The 20614-nt window shown below is 48.0% G+C and overlaps 1 protein-coding gene across 1 annotated transcript in view; it reads left to right on the top strand.

The window, feature by feature from the left end:
• SYPL2 (synaptophysin like 2) overlaps window positions 1-20614 on the top strand; it is a 148788-nt gene that overhangs the window by 84542 nt on the left and 43632 nt on the right. Inside the window, exon 4 of the mRNA XM_069633004.1 lies at window positions 5161-5356. Within this exon, the coding sequence (XP_069489105.1) occupies window positions 5161-5356 (196 nt within the window). The remainder of the gene's footprint in view (window positions 1-5160; window positions 5357-20614) is intronic.

The raw sequence follows: 20614 nt of genomic DNA, 5'->3' as shown, positions 1-20614 counted from the left end.
GATAGTTCTAACCAAGTGCATTGTGGTAAGTGTAGTTTGTTGGTAAAAATAGAAAAGCACCAAAGTCAATGTATGCGCCCATGGCACAGGCATGACAGTGTGCCCCTCTCCAGGCCCCTCTCCAGGCCCCTCTCCAGGCTCCTCTCCAGGCTCCCTGAAGACCGACCAACAAGAAGAATGTCTGTCACACCGTGAGAGTCTCATACCAAAAAGGCACATCATGAAGCACCAAAAACTGTTTAAGGTTGTAAGGTGGGAGTCTTGAAGGACGGAGACAGTATCAATGTTCTGAACCTTTGAGGTAGAAATCAGAAAAGAAGCACAAAACCCAACAGTGTGTTCATGAATAGAGGAACTGTGAAAGACTGCTGTAGGCTCCATGGCAAATCTTGCTTTGAAAGGCGACAGTAAGGTTTTGAAAGGTGGAGCCAGAGGTACAGCAGGGTTGGTTACTCTAGGAAGGTTTTCCAAGGCATCAGAAGCAGCAATGGCAAAGTCAAGATTAGCAGCAGAAATATCAGGAGTCACAGTGGCGGGTTCTCCATGATTAGAAGGAAGTTCAGAAACCACAGCAGCAGGGAGATCATGAATGGCTGTAGATAGTTCCGATGCTGTAGCAACTGAGAGTGTGGGTGCCATAGAAGAACCAGCGGGCAGTGACGCACCTGAGACTGACAGAGTCGAGTCTGGTAGTTCTAGTACTGCAGAGGCATCTTCAGGAACAACCGGAGCTGTAGTCCTAAAAGAAAAGTTGTTATCTGACTTAGCAACAGGTTCTGTCTTTGCAGGCAGAGAGGAAGGGGGTGCTTCTACTGCAGAAAGAGTGGTGTGAGAAGCTGCAACAGCAGCAGATCTAGAAGCATTAGCAGGAGGAGCAGCAGAGATTGGGTTAGAAGATACAGTAAAAGGCAGTATGACAGATGTGGGGTCAGGATAGGGTAGGCGTTCTGAAGGCTGATCTTCAAAGTCTGGTGTGCTCAGATTGCTAGGTGGGTCTGGGGTATTGACAGATGGAAAGGCTGGATTCCAGACAGGTACTGGGTATTGTACAGAATTTGAATTGTGGTCTGGTGTACAAAAACCCTTAGAAACAGAGTACATTTCTGATTTGATCACTTCAGAAGAGGCTGTAAGTGTGAGTAAAGGACAGTAGTCAGGGGTAAGAGCGGAACAATCCTTTGACTCAGAAGGATATCTAATCAGAAGATTACATTTGTCTTGCGGTGTAATGGCAGTGTGAGTGATTTGGCCCACCGAAGGAGTTAATTCTTTACTGTCTGTACAACAACCTGAGATACTGTGGCTGGAAAGTGAAAGAGCTGTGTCAGACTTTAGAAGGGATGCATATGCAAAATTTAGGTCTTCCATCTGCTTGGTATAAGTCTGTATCCTTTTCTGCATGGCAATTCCAGGCCTTATCATGTCGATCTCTAAAGACAGAATATCGGGTGTTGGACATAGTGTCAGAAGGTCTGGAATGTTCTGTCCCTTCATTAAATTTTTACTATGTAAATAAACAAAGTCATCATAGAGATCTTCGGTCTGTCTTTTAAGGCATAGGAGTTGTTCTTGAAGCAGGTATGTTCCATTAGCCTCATCTAAAACTTCAGAATCTGGTGTAGCAGAAAATTTGGTTGTAGCAATAGGAAGACTGACCTTAAGGCTATTATGGTTAGTAGATACTGGGGAAGTATTAAGACAACCAATGGTCAGTATTGGTCTTTTGTACCTAGGACCAGGTGGACTAACCTCAGGATACTTAATGCCTTGTCCTGTCAAATGAGGGTTTCCAGCAGTCTGGGGAACTTGCCAAGCTGATCTTGAGCATATCACTGTAGCAACAGCGTACTCTGGTTTAGAGTCTCCCACAATGAGTGCAATATCCTTGGCTGTAGTAGTGTTAGATGAATTGTCCGAAGACACAGGAGTGTTTTTCACTGTTTGGGCTAACAAGATCTGTAAGAATTCATTGGGCCTCATTCCGAGTACGGCGCTAACCAATGGCGCTATTAACGCCTTGGTTGATGCCGTACCCGGACCGGCAGCGCCTTGGTGGATGGCGGAATTACCGCCCCATTCCAAGGTTGGCGGGGCGGTAATTCCCCATTCACCAAGGCTCTTCCCCATTCCCAAATGAGCCCCCATAGGGCTCAATGGGAATGGGGAAGATGCAAATAAGGGTGATCGTTCATTACGGTCACCGTTATTGGCTTGGAGGCCTCTTTGCGCCCTCGACTTTAACACCTGCTCAAAGCAGGCGTTAAGGGCGAGGGCGCAAAGGGAACTCGGAGTGTGGCGGTAAGGGATTACCGCCACCGGTCTCGTTACCGGTGGCCGCTATCCCTTACCGCCATACTCGGAATGAGGCCCATTATCTTGCTGTAGCTCTTCAACAGATAAGGAGTGCGGATCATAGTCGCAAATGTCATAATAATTATACATGGAAGAAGGGTCAGCTAGCCAGTGAGTGTAGTACCGTGCTTGTAAATCTTTGTTTACTAAGGCGAGACTGTTCTTTAGACTAATGTTCTTGTTTGCTGTCTTTAGGGAACCTATAGATCTTTGCAAAGGTTTCTTAACCCAAAAGGAAAGCATCCTTGGTCTGTGTGTGCCTTTCCTGCCTTTAGAACAAGATATTTTTGGCTCTTGCATTCTGTCTTGGATGGCACTCTGTTAAGAGTGGCACAGGGCATCCAGGTAGGGTTTGGGTGGTTGTGCCGAAGTAAGGTGGACAGATAAGTACACACACAGCTGAAAGTAAAGAGAACGAAGAGTAGGCAAGTGTAGCAAGGAAACAAGGTACAACAGAATGGATTCCCTCTTGGGGTGTATGCAGATATAGGAAAAGAGTAATCCACGGACCTTAGGAAAAACTCTAGCCTTCTGCACAGTTTGCTATAACAGAGGCCCACGCTGTTTGCTCATGGCTTGGAACAACAGCTATGGGTGTCTGTAACGCAGAAACGAGACTAGGGAAGGGGCAGAAGTTGCCTGACGGAAACCAACAGACAAGCTCTGTACAAAGGGGTCTACAAACAGTACAAGAGAAGACACTAAAAGACAAATCCAGGAAAAGGAAGTCGATAAGCAAACTAGCAAAAGGAAATGAAGGGAAAGTCGTATAACAGGATAGGATAGGGATAAAGAACAGAGGGTTGCAAACAAGGAAGAAAGCAAGGGAGCAGCAGTCAGGAAACAGGGGGACTGCAATAACTGAAAGTAAATAATGTAGGTAAACTGTTGTGGATAGCAGAGGACGGAAGGAAACAAGATTGGGAGCTCAGAGGAGCAGGAAAGCAATGAGCAAGCCCAAAGGAGCAGGGCTGTAAGGAAGGGAGCCCAGAGGGAAAGGGCTTAGGGCAGCGGAGTGAAGCAGGCTGCACGGCAAGGAGACAAGAAGGCCGGGCAGCAAGGAGTGAGCCCAGAGGAGCAGGGCAGCTGACTGTAGAAGGCTGCAGAGGACTGTAGAAGGCTGCTAGACTGGAAGCCCAGCGGACGAAGACTCTAGGTTGAAGGCAGCGGAGTGTGATCGGCTGCAAGGCAGGAGCCTGGAAGGCAAGGGCGGAAGGTAGCAGCGGAGCGTGATCAGCTGCAAGGCTGGAGCCTGGAAGGCAAGGACAGAAGATAGCAGCGGAGCGTGATCGGCTGCAAGGCTGGAGCCTGGAAGGCAAGGACGGAAGGTAGCAGCAGAGCGTGATCGGCTGCAAGGCCGGAGCCCGGAAGACAAGGGCGGAAGGTAGCAGCTGAGCGTGATCGGCTGCAAGGCAGGAGCCCGGAAGGGTCAAGGCGGAGGCTGAAAGGCAGCAGAGCGTGATCAGTTGAAAAGCAGAGAGCCCGGCTGGGCACTGGAATCAAAGCAGGAGTAAGGAGGAACCGCATACAAGGATTCGTAGCTCGAAGCAAAAAGGTGCTGGAAGGACTCTTAATGCAAGAGACTGAGCCCCTGCAGGCAGCAGATTTTATACCACCCTGCCCAGCACAGAGGCAGGCTAATTGGTCGTACCTGGATCAACACACCTGCATACTATCTGCCTCCTCCCTCTCTGTTCCTGAGCTGGTGGAAGCAGAGCTGATCCCTAGGGCTTCTGGGGATTGTAGTTCCGATGATGACAAATAGGAATAGCCAGGAATAGATAGTTCTAGCCAAGTGCATTGTGGTAAGTGTAGTTTGTTGGGAAAAATAGAAAAGCACCAAAGTCTCACAAATGGGAAATAAGGTCAAAGAAGTGAATAGTGGTTGATCCAAGAGTTTTCCGCAGATAAATGAATAACAATTAATCCATATTGATCGCCAATGTATGCGCCCATTGCGCAGACATGACACTCTCTCCTCACCTGTCACACTTACTATCTCACCCCTAGCCCATCTCTCCCTTTGCCTGTCTTGTTCTTTCCCTGTCTCTCCCCTCACATCTCTCGCCCTTCCACTATCTCACTGTCTCCATCTCTCTCCTCACCTGTCACACTTCCTATCTCACCCCTAGCCCATCTCTCCCTTTGCCTGTCTTGTTCTTTCCCTGTCTCTCCCCTCGCATCTCTCGCCCTTCCACTATCTCACTGTCTCCATCTCTCACACTTCCTATCTCACCCCTTGCCCATCTCTCCCTTTGCCTGTCTTGTTCTTTCCCTGTCTCTCCCCTCGCATCTCTCGCCCTTCCACTATCTCACTGTCTCCATCTCTCTCCTCACCTGTCACACTTCCTATCTCACCCCTTGCCCATCTCTCCCTTTGCATGTCTTGTTCTTTCCCTGTCTCTCCCCTCGCATCTCTCGCCCTTCCACTATCTCTCTGTCTCCATCTCTCTCCTCACCTGTCACACTTCCTATCTCACCCCTTGCCCATCTCTCCCCTTGCCTGTCTTGTTCTTTCCCTGTCTCTCCCCTCGCACCTCTTGCCCATCCACTATCTCACTGACTCCATCTCTCTCCTCATCTGTCACACTTCCTATCTCTCCCCTCGCCTGTCTTGTTCTTTCCCTGTCTCTCCCCTCCCATCTCTTGACCTTCCACTATCTCACTGTCTCCATCTCTCTCCTCACCTGTCACACTTGCTAGCTCACCCCTTGCCCATCTCTCCCCTTGCCTGTCCTGTTATTTTCCTCTCTCTCCCCTCCCTCATTGTGTGTGCCTTGCTTGATGGTTCTTCTCTCACTTTTTCAGGTTGTACCAGCAGCGCTATCTGATGCCATGTGATGGGGAGAAGGCGCAGATCAAGCACCTTACCGGGGACTACTCCTCCTCGGCCGAGTTCTTCGTCACCATGGGGGTCTTTGCATTCCTTTACAGCATGCTGGCTCTGGTGGTCTACCTGCGCTTCCACTCCCTCTACACTGAGAACAGGAAAGCGGCCATAGTGGTGAGTGTCGTACAAGTGGAGGGGGGTGTTGAGGTTTAGTAACAGCCTCAGGATGGTAGACATTCATGGACGCCAGTGGCGTTGCTGGGGGGGGGGGGCTTTGGGGGCTATAGCACCTGGTCTTTTAGTTGTAGCCTGGGATAGAATCTCAGGGTCTACAACCAAAACCATAGCTAGCCCAGAGTCCCGACAGTCCCGACATTAGCGTAGCCCCAGATCTTTTCCAGACCTAGCAACACCCCTGATGGACACGCAACAAACAACCCCATGTAGTAACCGGCTTGCATGCCCAGGGGGCACCTGCCTAACAGGCGTGTACACTGTGGTCTAAACCGTGCTAAGGACATGAATCCTAAGGCATCAGGACATGGGGCTCAAAAATGGTGACAGAGCTGAACGTTGAACAGCATCTCTCCTAGGCTAGATGACAGGTTCCTCAAACTTCAAGTACTTGTGTTGCACTAGGGACAGTTCTATCCCCTGGCTCACCCTAGGGAGACTAAGATGTTCTCAGCCACTTGGAGGTCTTCTGGAGACATGCCTTTTCTGTAGGAAGCCCACTGAGAATGGGTGGCCCTGTGGAGGGGTGAGTGGGGTACATTAAATATGGTATTGAGTCAGGTGTGACATGTCCACTTGCAGAAAGAAATCCACACACAGAGTTTGAGTGATGACTGGCACTGTTCAGACACAATCTACTGAGCCCTCCCTGGAGTGGCATAACAGATCTTACTTCTAGGAGTGACTTGACATGTGGACTAAAATAGGGGCGTCCAGGGCTCTAAAACTGGATGCAATAATTCTCTGAGAGGCTGGGACTAGAAGAAAGAGAATCATGCGCTCTTGATCAAGATGAGATAGCGCTGTGAGACTAGACGAAAAGCAGTCTGGGCGATAGAACTGGATGAGAAACCACTCCAGCAGGCCAGAACGTGACATAAAAGTGGTCTGGGCTCTAGCACTGGATGGGAGAGCACTCCAAAAGACCAGACCTAGAAGTAAAAGTGGTCTGGGTTCTAGAACTGGATGGGAGAGCACTCCAAGAGACCAGGCCTAGAAGTAAAAGTGGTCTGGGCTCTAGGACTGAATAAGATAGCACTCCAAGAGGCCAGAACTAGAAGAAAAGTGGTCTGTGCTCTAGAACTGGATGGGAGAGCGCTCCAAGAGACCAGACCTAGAAGTAAAAGTGGTCTGCACTCTAGAACTGGATGAGAGAGCGCTCCAAGAGACCAGGCCTAGAAGTAAAAGTGGTCTGGGCTCTAGAACTGGATGGGAGAGTGCTACACAAGACCAGAACTAGAAGTAAAAGTAGTCTGAGCTCTAGAACTGGATGGGTGAGCACTCCAAAAGACCAGACCTAGAAGTAAAAGTGATCTGGGCTCTAGAACTAGATGGGAGAGTGCTCCAAGAGACCAGGCCTAGAAGTAAAAGTGGTCTGCGCTCTAGAACTGGATCAGAGAGCGCTCCAAGAGACCAGGCCTAGAAGTAAAAGTGGTCTGGGCTCTAGAACGGGATGAGATAGCACTCCAAGAGGCCAGAACTAGAAGAAAAGTGGTCTGTGCTCTAGAACTGGATCGGAGAGTGCTCCAAGAGACCAGACCTAGAAGTATAAGTGGTCTGTGCTCTAGAACTGGATGGGAGAGCGCTCCAAAAGATCAGAACTAGAAGTAAAAGTGGTCTGGGCTCTAGGACTTAATGAAGTAGCACTCCAGGAGGCCAGACTAGAAGAAAAGTGGGCTGGGGACTTGAACTGGATGGAAGAGCGCTCCAAGAGACCAGACCTAGAAGTAAAAGTGGTCTGCGCTCTAGAACTAGATGGGAGATCGCTCCAAGAGACCAGGCCTAGAAGTAAAAGTGGTCTGGGCTCTAGAACTGGATGGGAGAGCGCTACAAGAGACCAGAACTAGAAGTAGAAGTTGTCTGGGCTCTAGAACTGGATGGGAGAGCACTTCAAAAGACCAGACCTAGAAGTAAAAGTGGTCTGGGCTCTAGAACTGGATGAGATAGCACTCCAAGAGGCCAGAACTAGAAGAAAAGTGGGCTGGGGTCATGAACTGGATGAAATAGCACTCCAGTGGGCCAGAACTAGACATAAAGCAGTCTAGGCTCTAGGATTAGATTAGATAGCACTCCAAGACATCACAACTACAAGTAAATTGGTCTGCACTCTAGAACTAGATGGATGAGGGCCCATAGAGGGCAGAGCCAGAAGAAAAGTGGTCTGCGCTCTAGAACCAGATAAGATAGCACTCTCAGAGGCAATAACTAGAAGAAAGGCGTTTTGGGCTTTACAACTGGATGAGATAGTCCTCAGACTGGCCAAAACTACAAGACCAGTGGTCTAGTCTCCAGAACAGGATGAGATAGCACTCCAATAGGCCAGAACCAGAAGAAATGAAGTCTGCACTCTGGGACTGGATGCAATAGCACTACAAGAGGCCAGAACTAGAAGAAAAGTGTTCTGCGCTCTAGAACTGGATGACATAGCACACCAAGAGGCCAGAGCTAGAAGTAAAGCTGTCTGGGCTCAAGACCTAGATTAACTAGTACTCCAAGAGGCCAGGACTAGTAGTAAAGCGGGCTGGGCTCTAGAACTAGGTGAGATAGTACTCCGGGAGACCAGGTCTAGAAGAAAAGCAGTGTGGGATCTAGCCCTGAACGTGATAGCACTCTGAGATTCCAGAATACAGGAAGGGTGGTCTGGGCTCCAGAACTCAGGGACTTATTGCAACCGCGAATCTTATTTTGTAGATACACTGACGGCGCCACCTAAAGACTAGAGGAGACCGGGTTATGGTGGAGGCCATGATCCAGTCCCTGAACCAGATGGCCACACCCAAAGCCGTGCTCATCACAAATAGTGATATGATTTAACCAGCTTCTCTACCTACTGAATAAAGTGCAATAGGACCCTACCCATTTTATTTTGGCAATGCAGTGACTCTCCCCCACGCAAACCAGCAAAGTCCAAAAAGGATGAACATGGCTTCCATTATTGCTTTAACATAAGCCTCTGCAGCACAACAGATATCACAGAATGCTGGCAGCTGATTTACGTATTAAAGGAGGATCCGTCAGATAGTAGGACAGTGATAGGTTGAGGGCGAGGGGTGATGTACACACAGAGGGGATTCCTGCACCGTATTAGTGGTTTGACCGCTTTTCACCTGAACTGGCTTCTCACACCAGATTCAGAATCTAGCCTATCTCTACATAGCACTAACCCCAATCAGTAGTAACAAGAGAGACAGCCCTAGAGCGGACATGACTGGGTGTGCTGGAGAAATAGTGTATACAAACAGGGTTTAGTCCTGTCCTCGAAACTAGTCCCTGCAGTAACTTCTTGCAATGGTAATTTGAACCTTCCTAATCAACCAGAAAAACAATTTACAAATATGTGTCACTGGGAAAAGAACCATCCAACTACTGAGAGTAGCCTACACCTGTCTTTTTATTATTTGGCTAGACATGTAGCGTATATTCATGTTTTCTGAGTTAGAACAAGTTTGATTTATTACAAACAGAGGAATATTGAGACAATGGGTCTCATTACGAGGTAGGTGGTAAGGTATTACCGGCACCGGTAAGGACACCAGTGCCGGTAACCCCTTACCACCCTATTCCGAGGTCCCTTAGCGGGTCCCTTCCTTAACGCCTGGTCTGACCAGGTGTTAAGAATGGGACCCGTTAAGGGACTTCAGAGCTAATAACGGTACCGCAAATTGCGGTGCCGTTAATAGCTCCATCCCCATTGACCCCTATGGGGGCTTCGAATGGGAATGGGGAATGGTTCCCGGAATGGGGACTTACCGGGTCCTCCAAGGTTGGAATGACCCGATAAGTCCCTATTTTGGGAACCCGGACCCGGAATGCGGTAAGGGGGTAGCCATGGTGCTATTAGGCTACCTCCTACCTCGTAATGAGGCCCAATGTGTACAAACCAATTAGTGAATAATCCATACCGTCAAGAGCATGAAAAGAGCAAGCATAAACATATCCGTTTTGTATGCCTTATCATTTACCCACACAAAGAAGGATTAACTAAATATGACTTCATATTAGTCTCATCCTATACATTAGTTACCAGTTTGTGGAATACTCTATATATTTCATGCTCTTGACGGTATGGATTATTCACTGATTGGTTTGTACATATTGAGCCTCATTATAACATTCGCAGAACGGGTTAACGGGCTCCGCTAATGGAGGCGGATCCGTTAAACGCGTTCCGTGAAATTACAAGGTCCCCTCGCGGGACCTGGTAAGGACGCCTGGTAAAACCAGGGAGGGGAAGAGGCAGCTAACAACGGGCCGGTCGTAATCGGCCCGTTGCTAGCTCCCTCTCCCATTCCCATTGAGCCCTATGGGGGCTCAGATGGGAATGGGGAAGGTCTGGGCCCGGGTTCCCAGAGGGAGGAATTACCGGGCCCTCCAAACTCAGAATGGCCCGGTAATTCCTCATTCTGGAAACCCGGTAAAGGAGCCTGGTTTGGAGGCAGCCATGGAGCTAATAGCTCCATGGCTGCCACCAAACTCGTAATGAGGCCCATTGTCTCAATATTCCTCTGTTTGTAATAAATCAAACTTGTTCTAACTCTTTTAGAAAAAATGAATATAAGCTACATGTCTCGCCAAATAATAAAAAGGCAGGTGTAGGCTAATCTCAGTAGTTGGATGGTTCTTTGCCCAGTGACACATATTTGTAAGTTGTTTTTATGGTTGATTAGGAAGGTTCAAATTACCATTGCAAGAAGTTATTGCAAAGACTAAGTTTCGAGGACAGGACTAAACCCCGTTTGTATACACTAGCCCCAATCAGAGCAACGGCTGCTGGGACAAATCGTGGGCTTCAGTCACTTCTCCCCAAGGGGAGCCTTTCCCTGTGACACTGGGGAGGCGAGCCCGCTCCACAATACACTCCCTAGGGGTAGACGCAAGCGGGACCTCACTGGGAAGTACTCCCCTGTTGGGGACAAGAACTCCTGTTTTAAAGAGGAACTCCCTAAATTGCTCAACCATATCCCACCTCCAACAACTTACATCCAAAGAAGTCATGTTGCCATGGTGCATAACAGTGGTCGAAGTGCATGAAAAAAAGTAGTGGAACTATGTTCCCTGCTGGCCTGCCCCACTGCCCTACAAACCCCATCGCCACGCCCCCTCCTACGCACAATACAAACGCACAAAAAATGTGCCTGCAGTTTAAGGGAACGTTCAGTGCAGTGCAAGTGCATGCTTCAACTGCTTCCTACACTTATTTTAAAATGAAACCATTCCAGAATGGTTTCCTTTTTAAATAAAAGTACAGCAAAATGTAATAAAAAAAGTAGAGGAGCACCGCTCTAAACCGCTCCCACCCATTTCGACTACTGGTGCAGAAACATTAAATTCATGTGGTGAGAAAATGAGTAGAATACTGTGGAGAAGAAGATTATCTGAGTCATGCAGAATACTCAGGCAACAGAGAGAAAGGACTTAGACGCTCGGCTGGGGCAGGCCCAGCTATGCGTCACAAAAGGAGGAGGAAAAGTCCTGTCAGACGAGGAAGCCCGGGAGAGTCAAATGAGCTGTGTGTGGAAAGCTGAACCAGACCGGGAAGCAGAGCTTGCAAACGTGGAAACAAGTTGGCGAGTGAAGGCGACTCAAGAAAAGCGTGAAGAAGGAATAGCCGAGGGAAGGAAAGCTTAGACAGCTTACTGAGTCAAAAGTGGTGGCGTGAGCGAGAGTCAGTGGACTGTTAAGTCCAAAAATAACGTCAAGACCACAGACCCGTTCATGAGATAGAGCGGGTGCAGAGAAGGAGAGAGCCGTCAAGAGGCAAGAAGCCAAACCCCAAGCTAACCCCAAGTGAGAGAGGTAACAAGGAATGCAGGAGACCCGGGAGGGATAACGAACATAACAAGCATAATAATTATACTTGTCCCAGTGAGGAACACAACTCAATATTCCCTAAGGAGACTGGGAAGTAATATGGGGAAATTAATAAGGAAGAAAGAACCGTGAAGAACTAAGAAAATCAGTACTGGTACCCTCAGACTCGCCCCAGTAACACCAAAGAAGTCGGAGAGAAGTGAGAATCATTACCCGTACCCTCACTCTCATCCCAGTAATACCAAATAGGTAAAGAGAAGTGAAAATCATTACTGGTATCCTCTGTGAGGAGTCAGAAATGTGAGGCAGACAACTTTGAGAAGGTTTCTCAACAAATGCCATTTAAGGGTTGGATGAATGCCTCACTATCCCTACCCTGACAGATTTCCCTGCCTAAAATAAACAAAAGGAAACACTGTAACAAAGGATTGTCATGACCCCTGCCCTTGGCCTGGATTGCCAGGCCAGGTGAGCTACATCTAGTACCCTCATCAGGGCCTCAAGGGCCTTGACATTTGCCCCCAGACTCACTTGGAGTCAGAGCTGGCGCTTTTGGCGCCAGGCTCACGTGTTAAAGCAGTAATCTGGGCCCATAAGGGCATTGCGCAACAACATGGATGCTTCCACATGGCTCAGTGCCTGAACTAAACCATGCAGTCTAGCATTTTGGGTGTGGCAGGCCGAGAGACACCTGGGATACCTGCAGGCTATATAAACCACGCCCGGACCCCAGTACACGCTTCGCGTTGCTTTGTCTGTGGCAAAGTGACGTTCACAGCGGTCAGCAGCATCTTCATCTGCACACCGGACCTGATCTCCTGCAAGAATAAAGAGAAGACATCGTTAGCGTTCGCTTACCTCCTGGGAGCAGCTACTGTTCTCCGCTCCAGGATCAGAACAGTCAACATCTCGGCGGACCTCGTCCCATTGAGAAAACCGCTACCTGAAAAAGAAAACAGAGAAAACAACTTTAGTAAGCGTTTATTCTGCACATTCAGAAACTCTCTCTTACCTGCATAGAGCGGAAGGTCTGGGCCCAACCCGGAGTGTCAGTAAGCGGTTCGCTCCTCACTACATACCGCTCTTCATCTTTTCGGCACGCGCATTTTCGGAACAACATCGCAACCTGCAAGAAAGACAATATAAACAGGTTAGCACAAGAAAAGCATATAGCGCCGCGCTTTCTTACCATTTCTTGCACAAAACTGCGCGACATCACGAGGACAACATCTACACCTAAAAATCAAAGGAAAGAGAGAAAGAGACAATTACCAAACAAAGAACACAGATTCAAGACAGACTTACCTGAAGAACGGAGTTGCAGCAGGTCTGGACCCCAGACAGTCGCTCCAATGAAGTAACTAGGCAGTGACAAGCCTAACCCCAACGTGCCCCTGCTTTGAGTGGCAGGACGGAGAGCGCGCCTCATCAAAAGGCAAGCCGAGAAAGACGCCAGGGGGGTTATTAGGTCCGTAAGGGAGGTGGGCCCCGGGCCACAAGAGTCAATCAAGCTAAAGTGTAACCCCTGTGTTTCAGACCTGGTCTTCAGCCACACGAGGGTCCAAGGAAGTAGTCCAAGGGTGAAGCAATCCGGACTGGTTGGTGCCCCCGTGGATACCAGGTGAGAGTTACAGAACGCAAAGCCTATACTATATAATCCACCTGGGCGTCATGGTACCCTCTGAGACCGACCAGCTGGCACAGCTGTTGGGGCAATTACGTGCGGAAGTGCATTCGGGCAGGCAGGAGACTAATGTATTGCGGAGAGAGTTAATAGTGTCAAAAGAACGGACTGACGAGCTGAGTAGACAGCTTCTCCAATCACAGGCCGGACAAGCTCCATTGCCAGTAAGCGTTTCATCAATGCCTACAACTTCGATCAATCCAGTGCAAAACACTCTTCCAGGAGCAGTCCCATTAGCCCCACCAGAACATTTTTCGGGGGACCCTAGAAAATATGCCGCCTTCATGAACCAGTGTCGGCTTCATTTTCTTTGCAGACCTCGGGCCTTCCCAAATGATCAGTCGCGGGCTTCCTTCATGTTGTCTTATTTGAGCGGTAGTGCTGCAGACTGGTCAGTACCTTTTGTCAGCCAGGATGACCCTCTGTTACGAGATTTTGGGGGTTTCCAACAAGAGATGGAAAACCTCTTCGCCCGTCGTACTAATGGGCAGGCAGTAGATAATGAACTTTTGTCTCTTCGTCAAGGAAACCAGGACCTTCTAACCTATATAGCAACCTTCAACAGACTCGTGGTCGAAGCAGGGTGGCCGGAAGAGAAAAGGACCATGTTATTTCATCAGGGTCTACGGGGAGAGTTAAAGAACGTACTTGCTCAAGTGGTGCATCCGACGAAAGACTGTGGAGAGTTCATCAATCTTGTGGTTCAACTTGATCACAGGTTGCAAGACCGAAAGGCAGATCGGTACAGGCCCGAGGTTCGCTCAATGTTCGTGCAGCCTAAAGACCAGATTCCACGAGCAACGGGCAATTCAGTGGAACCAATGCAACTGGGAGGGGTGAGACCGCTCTTAACGAAGGCTGAAAGAGATAAGAGAAGGGAACTGCAATTATGTTCATACAGCGGAAAAGCAGCTCATTTTCTCAAAGAGTGTCCAGTAAAGCCTCCAAGGAGAACAGTGGGTGCCACGTATAAGGAGACCACAAGTGATGAGTCGGTAAACTACCAAGCCCGGCAAATATAGGCGTCCATTTGTCGAGCGAAGAAAGCCAACTACAGACCTCCCATTTTGCTTTGCCCGTGATTCTAATCATCCACCAACAACCGTCTAAGATGCATGCTGTAGAGCCATACATAGACAGCGGGGCGTTGGGAATTATATGGACCAGGATCTTGCAGCAAAGAAGGGGCTATCTCTTTGTCCTAACCAACCACTGAAATAGTGACCACAGTAGATGGTACAGAAATTGCTTCTGGCCCAGTATCCCAGTGCACAACAGTTCTAACCCTCCTTTGTCAAGATGGCCACCGGGAATCGATTGCCTTCGACCTCATCAGGGCACCTCAGTTCCGGTTGATCCTTGGGATGCCGTGGTTGGTTGCACACAACGCGCTTATCGATTGGCATACTCGAGAACAGGTGTTTTCAAAAGAGTGCCTCCGCACATGCTACCCCAAGGAGGCTAAGGCAACAATTACCAGTCCCTTGGTCCATGGAACCGCAGCAATGACCCCAGGGGTGGTTGGCACCCTACCGAGTGAATATCAGGACTTCCAGGATGTGTTTCAAAAAGAACAAGCTAACACTCTACCGCCAGATAGGCCTTATGTTTGCCAAATTGATCTGGTACCAGGAGCTCAAATCCCTTGTAGCAGGATCTATGCACTTACGGAACCTGAAAACCAACATTTGAAAACATACCCAGAACAATACCTGGCTAATGGTTTTATTCGCCCTTCAAAGTCACCAGCAGCATCCCTCTTATTCTTCGTACCGAAGAAAGAAGGAGATTTGAGGACTTGCATCGACTTTCGTGCACTGAACCAAATCACCATAAAGAATCGTTACCCCCTGCCACTTATTCTGGAACTGCTGGACCAAGTCAAAGATGCCCAAATCCATACCAAGTTAGATCTTAGAGGAGCATACCATCTCGTCCGGGTTAAAAAAGGTGATGAATGGAAGACCGCGTTTCGCACTAAATATGGCCTGTATGAGTACTAGGTAATGCCGTTTGGCCTTTGTAATGCCCCTGCTGCATTCCAGTATTTTATGAACGATGTCTTGAAAGAACTGATTGACGTTTGTGCCCTGGTCTATATAGACAATATTCTGGTATACTCGGCCTCGAAACAAGACCACGTAAAGCATGTCCGCCTAGTCCTTGCGAAACTCCGCCAACATCACCTCTATGCCAAACTCGAGAAGTGTTTGTTTCATGTCACCGAGGTGGAGTTTCTCAGCTTCATTCTCACCCCAAGATGAATCCGAATGGATGCACATAAGGTCGACGCTATCCTAAACTGGACAGCCCCAAATAATTCAAGGGGATCCAGAGCATGTTGGGCTTTGCAAATTTTTCCCGCCGGTTCATTCCAGGATTTTGTCAAATAGTGCATCCAATCACATCTTTATTGAGAAAAAGCAACAAGAAATTCCAGTGGACGGAAGAGGCAGAAAAGGCCTTCCAGGGACTTAAGGTGAAATTTACCTCCGCCCCGATTTTATGACACCCACGACCGGATCTACCATACGTGGTGGAAACAGATGCCTCCAGTATGGCAATGGGCGCAGTTCTTTCGCAAAGGGACCCACTAACCGGCCAGCTGCACCTGGTAGCCTTCTGGTCTCGTAAGTTTACACCACCGGAAATTAATTATGCAATCACTGATAAGGAGCTCCTAGCTATCAAATCAGCCTTTAAGGCCTGGTGGGACGATCTTCTTGGTGCCAGGCACAAGATCACTGTGATAACAGACCACCGGAATCTGCAATACCTAAAAACTGCCAGGGCCCAATCTTCATGACAGTTACGCTGGGCCCTTTTCTTCACAGAAGGTGACTATGTCATCACCTTTTGACCGGGAGTCAAGAATGGAAAAGCTGACGCCCTTTCCCGCATGGGTACGGATGAACAGGTATACACGGCCCCCGATCCTGTGGCTATCATTCCGAGTGACAAGGTCCTAGGCATTACAACCACAATGACTCAGGATGAATTGCGGTGTGAGATCAAAAGCGAGATGACTCACGAGTTAATACAGGAATGGTATTTGCGAGGAGAACCATACATAATCAAGGACCAACTACCTTACTTCAGAAACTGTTTGTTTGTTCCCAAAAAGGAACTTCAGGTCCAACTAATCTCAGGATATCATGACTCCTTACTGGAAGGTCATCCTGGAATTGCGAAAACTTTAGCCAAAGTAAAACAAAGTTACTGGTGGCCTACATGGCGTAAGGATATTATTCAGTTTGTCACCTCGTGTGGGGTCTGTGCACAGAACAAATCATCTAAGCAGAAACCAGCTGGTCTTCTCAAACCATTAGAAATTCCACCTGCACCCTGGCATACCTTGTCTCTTGATTTCATCACCGATTTACCACCCAGTCAGGGATAAAATACCATTCTCGTGATCGTAGACTTGTTTTCAAAGATGGCCCACTTTCTACCATTTAAAGGTCTCCCAACCGCATCCAGCCTGGCAAAGGTTTTCCTTGAACACATCATACACCTTCATGGGTTTCCGTCAGTACTGATCTCCGATCGAGGTACCCAATTGGTATCCAACCTCTGGAAAAATGCTGTTCCATGGCTCAAATAGCCATCACCCTCAAACAGATGGTCAAACAGAGAGAATGAACCAAACGCGTGAACAGTACCTACGCTGCATGTTACACCAAGTCGAAGGAAACTGGAAAGACTTGTTATGGGTAGCTGAGTATGCGTATAACAACTCCCTGCACATCAGTACAGGTCAGACCCCGTTCTTCACAATTTATGGCACACACCCAGGCACTTCTGAACTGGACATTCCAACAACACTGGAGATGCCGGCCGTTGAAACCTTGCACACCATAATTTCTCAGGCCTTCACAAGCGCCGTCAAACACCTACGTCAAGCCAAGGATCGCCAGAAGAAATACGCAGATCAACATCGTGAAAGAGCCCCAAACTACCAGGTGGGGGATGAAGTTTGGTTAGCCTCAAAATATGTGCCTATTAAAGGAACTCAGACATTTCGCCTGCGGTATTTGGGACCTTTCACCGTCAAGGCTATCATAAATCCAACTGCAGTAAAACTGGCCTTGCCAGCTAACATGCACATCAATCCGGTGTTCCACGTGTCTCTCTTAAAACCAGTCCAACCAGGGACACCAAGAACCATTCCACCTGAACCAGTAATGGTAAATGAGAAGCCAGAGTTTGAAGTCAAAAACATCCTGGACTCAAAGTATGTCAGAAGGAAACTATACTATTTAGTAGATTGGAAGGGGTATGGCCCACAGGACGGGACATGGGAACCCCATGATTACATGCACGCTCCACGCCTGATTCGGCATTTTCATCGGGATTACCCCACCAAACCCGGACCAAAGGCAAGAATCACCTTGAGAGGGGCCTTGGGGGGGAGTGCTGTCACGGCCCCTGCCCTTGGTCTGGATTGCCAGGCCAGGTGGGCTACATCTAGTACCCCCATCAGGGCCTCAAGGGCCTTGACATTTGCCCCCAGACTCACTTGGAGTCAGTCCTGGCACCTTTGGCGCCAGGCTCATATGTTAACGCAGTAATCTGGGCCCATAAGGGCATTGCACAACAACACGGATGCTTCCACATGGCTCAGTTCCTGAACTGAACCATGCGGTCTAGCATTTTGGGTGTGGCAGGCCCAGAGACACCTGGAATACCTGCAGGCTATATAAGCCACACCCGGACTCCAGTACACGCTTCGCGTTGCTCTGCCAGTGGCAGCGTGACATTCACCGCGGTCAGCAACATCTTCATCTGCACGCTGGACCTGATCTCCTGCAAGAATAAAGAGAAGACATTGTTAGTGTTCGCTTACTTCCTGGGAGCAGCTCCTGTACTCCGCTCCAGGATCAGAACAGTCAACATCTCGGCGGACCTCGTCCCATTGAGGAAACCGCTACCTGGAAAAGAAAATAGAGAAAACAACTTTAGTGAATGTTTATTCTGCACATTCAGAAACTCTCTCTTACCTGCATAGAGCGGAAAGTCTGGGCCCAACCCGGAGTGTCAGTAAGCGGTTCGCTCCTCACTACTTACCGCTCTTCATATTTTTGGCACGCGCTTTTTCGGAACAACATTGCAACCTGCAAGAAAGACAATATAAACAGGTTAGCACAGGAAAAGCATATAGCGCCACGCTTTCTTACCATTTCGTGCACAAAACTGCGCGACATCACGACGACAACATCTACACCTAAAATTCAAAGGAAAGAGAGAAAGAGACAATTACCAAACAAAGAACACACAGGCAAGACAGACTTACCTGAAGAATCGGGTCGCAGCAGGTCTGGACCCCAGAGAGTCGCTCCGGTGAAGTAACTAGGCAGCAACAAGCCTAACCCCAACATGCCCCTGCTCTGAGTGGCAGGATGCAGAGTGCGCCTCATCAAAAAGCAAGGTGAGAAAGACGCCACGGGGGTTCTTGGGTCCGTAAGGGAGGTGGACCCCGGGCCACAAGAGACAATCAAGCTAAAGTGTAACCCCTGTGTTTCAGACCTGGTCTTCAGCCACACGAGGGTCCAAGGAAGTGGTCCAAGGGTGAAGCAGTCCGGACTGGGTGGCGCCCCCGTGGATACCAGGTGAGCGTTACAAGGATATCTGTCACTGTCACTATCCGTAGAAAACATGGTATATGCAAGCAGCGCAGTTCTTCTTTTTCAATTCTATGACGTTGGCGGTTTGCATTACGTCTACACAGGCGTGGGCAACAAGCGGGACATACTGCCATTATTGCACTTGCATCGGGTAAAACATCAGGTTGCCATGGTTACCAGACGCAAGGCACTACGGAAACACATTGCTAGATTTCTGTGTTTCCTATAAGGCACTGCATCCGTTAGACGCTGATGCTTCTGATCAAAGCTAGTGCCACAGTGTTTTGTATTCTTCCTTGTACACCTGCCGACTTCTCCTGTGACCCTGGATTTGCCTCTTGACCGCCTCCTTTTGGATTTCAATTTTGTACTTCAGCTCTCTGCTCACACAGTAACAGCCTTTTGCATCGGCTCCGGATTGAATTTGAAATTCCCTTTTGTTTGGTAGCTTGATTTGCTTAGCATCCACATTATCAGCCTGGCGCATACCTGGTGGTATCTTTTCTGCTCTTTCATTTGAATTGCACCTCGGCCTGTGATTATGTAAACAGGCAGAGCAGTACTTCAAGGGAAAGGTCACCCTAAAATAGGAGACAGCATCTCATGGTTTGGGGTTCTGTCTATCATTGAGAAGACTGACCTTCCACTCTTCTATCCTGTTAGTGAGTACCACTAACAGGCTCAGAAGCCTACTTAATGGAGACCGAGGACACATTGGCTGCACTGATGCACCCAGTGGTCAAGCTCTGTAACAACAGGACTACATCCCATGATGCCATCCATCACAGGATGAGTGCCTTACAGGATATGGCACAAGCTTCTCAGTGGAATGATCAGGCAGGAGCTGCGGCCGCCGACCTGGCCTTTCATATTCCTAGGCAAAGCCCTCTGCCAGTGTTAATGTCTACCCAATTTCCATTGGTACCACATGAGAGGTTCAACGGCGATCCAAAGTCTTTTAGAACTTTTATTAATCATTGCAAGTTGCATTTCTTGTGCCAACCTGCATCGTTTCCTGACTCTATGACAAAGGCTGCTTTTATCCTCTCATATCTTGGGGGTATTTCCGCTGCTTGGGCTAACCCACTATGGGAGACTAACAGCTATATGTTGTATGATTGTGATGCTCTGATCTTGCCCGTGAATTGTGTTTTTGACACTAGATACAAGACGTAAGCTACTGATTTGGAATTCCTCAACCTTAAATAAGGCATTACCCCGCTTCTGTCCTACCTAGCCAGATTTAAGCAATTAGCTGCTGAAACCAGATGGTCAAAAGACAAAAAGGCAGCTGTCTTCTATGAGGGTCTTTCCGAGGATTGAAAGGATACTCTTGCCATGGTTCCATTGGTGTCTGTAGGGTTTCTTAAATTTTTATATTTAGTCCTGCAAATAGATGCCTGACGGGGTGAAGGAAAGGGCGAATAAAGAGCAACACCAGAAGTAACCATAAGGACCGAACCAGCCGTTGCAAACCTTACTGACGCTGAAACTCTTTGGGGTGTTACATTAGCTTGTTCCCAAGCGCCCACAGATAACTGAAAAGGATGACAAATGACTCCCTTTACAGTGTTCAGAAACTCCACATCTTGTGGTTTATTATGAGATATTCTGGTGCCCTTTGTGATTGCACGTGTTTCGATGACTAAATCATCTTTTATAAATCATGGCTATTAGTATTACATAGAAATGTTTGATTTTATAATTTACACATGTTAAGCATATACCATGATATTCCCATATTAACATCATATGAGAATCAATGATTTATCAAGTAAGAACATTCACGTCAACGAATTTTTGAAATCAAAAATACACAAATTAAGTAAGATAAAATAAAATTAAAGAATGGCCATTTTAGGGAGGTGGGAAGGGTAGGAGTGTTAAGGATTGAAGAAAAACAATTAGATGAGAAAAAGAGAAAATGGTAAATTAAACCACAAAATACCATAAGGTTAAATTTCACTAATACTTTTCAATGGTGAATGAACAGGTATTCATGTAATAGTCCATGTGCCTCTTGATTTGTATTTTTTATTGTTTCCGTTATTATTCTTGATTTACTTTTAATTGTTATGG

Source organism: Ambystoma mexicanum, chromosome 13 (genome assembly GCF_040938575.1).
Source record: "Ambystoma mexicanum isolate Mex_15411 chromosome 13, UKY_AmexF1_1, whole genome shotgun sequence".
NCBI classification, from domain to species: domain Eukaryota; kingdom Metazoa; phylum Chordata; class Amphibia; order Caudata; family Ambystomatidae; genus Ambystoma; species Ambystoma mexicanum.
Note: the sequence above shows the minus strand (reverse complement) of the source record. Positions and strands in the feature narration are given on the sequence as shown.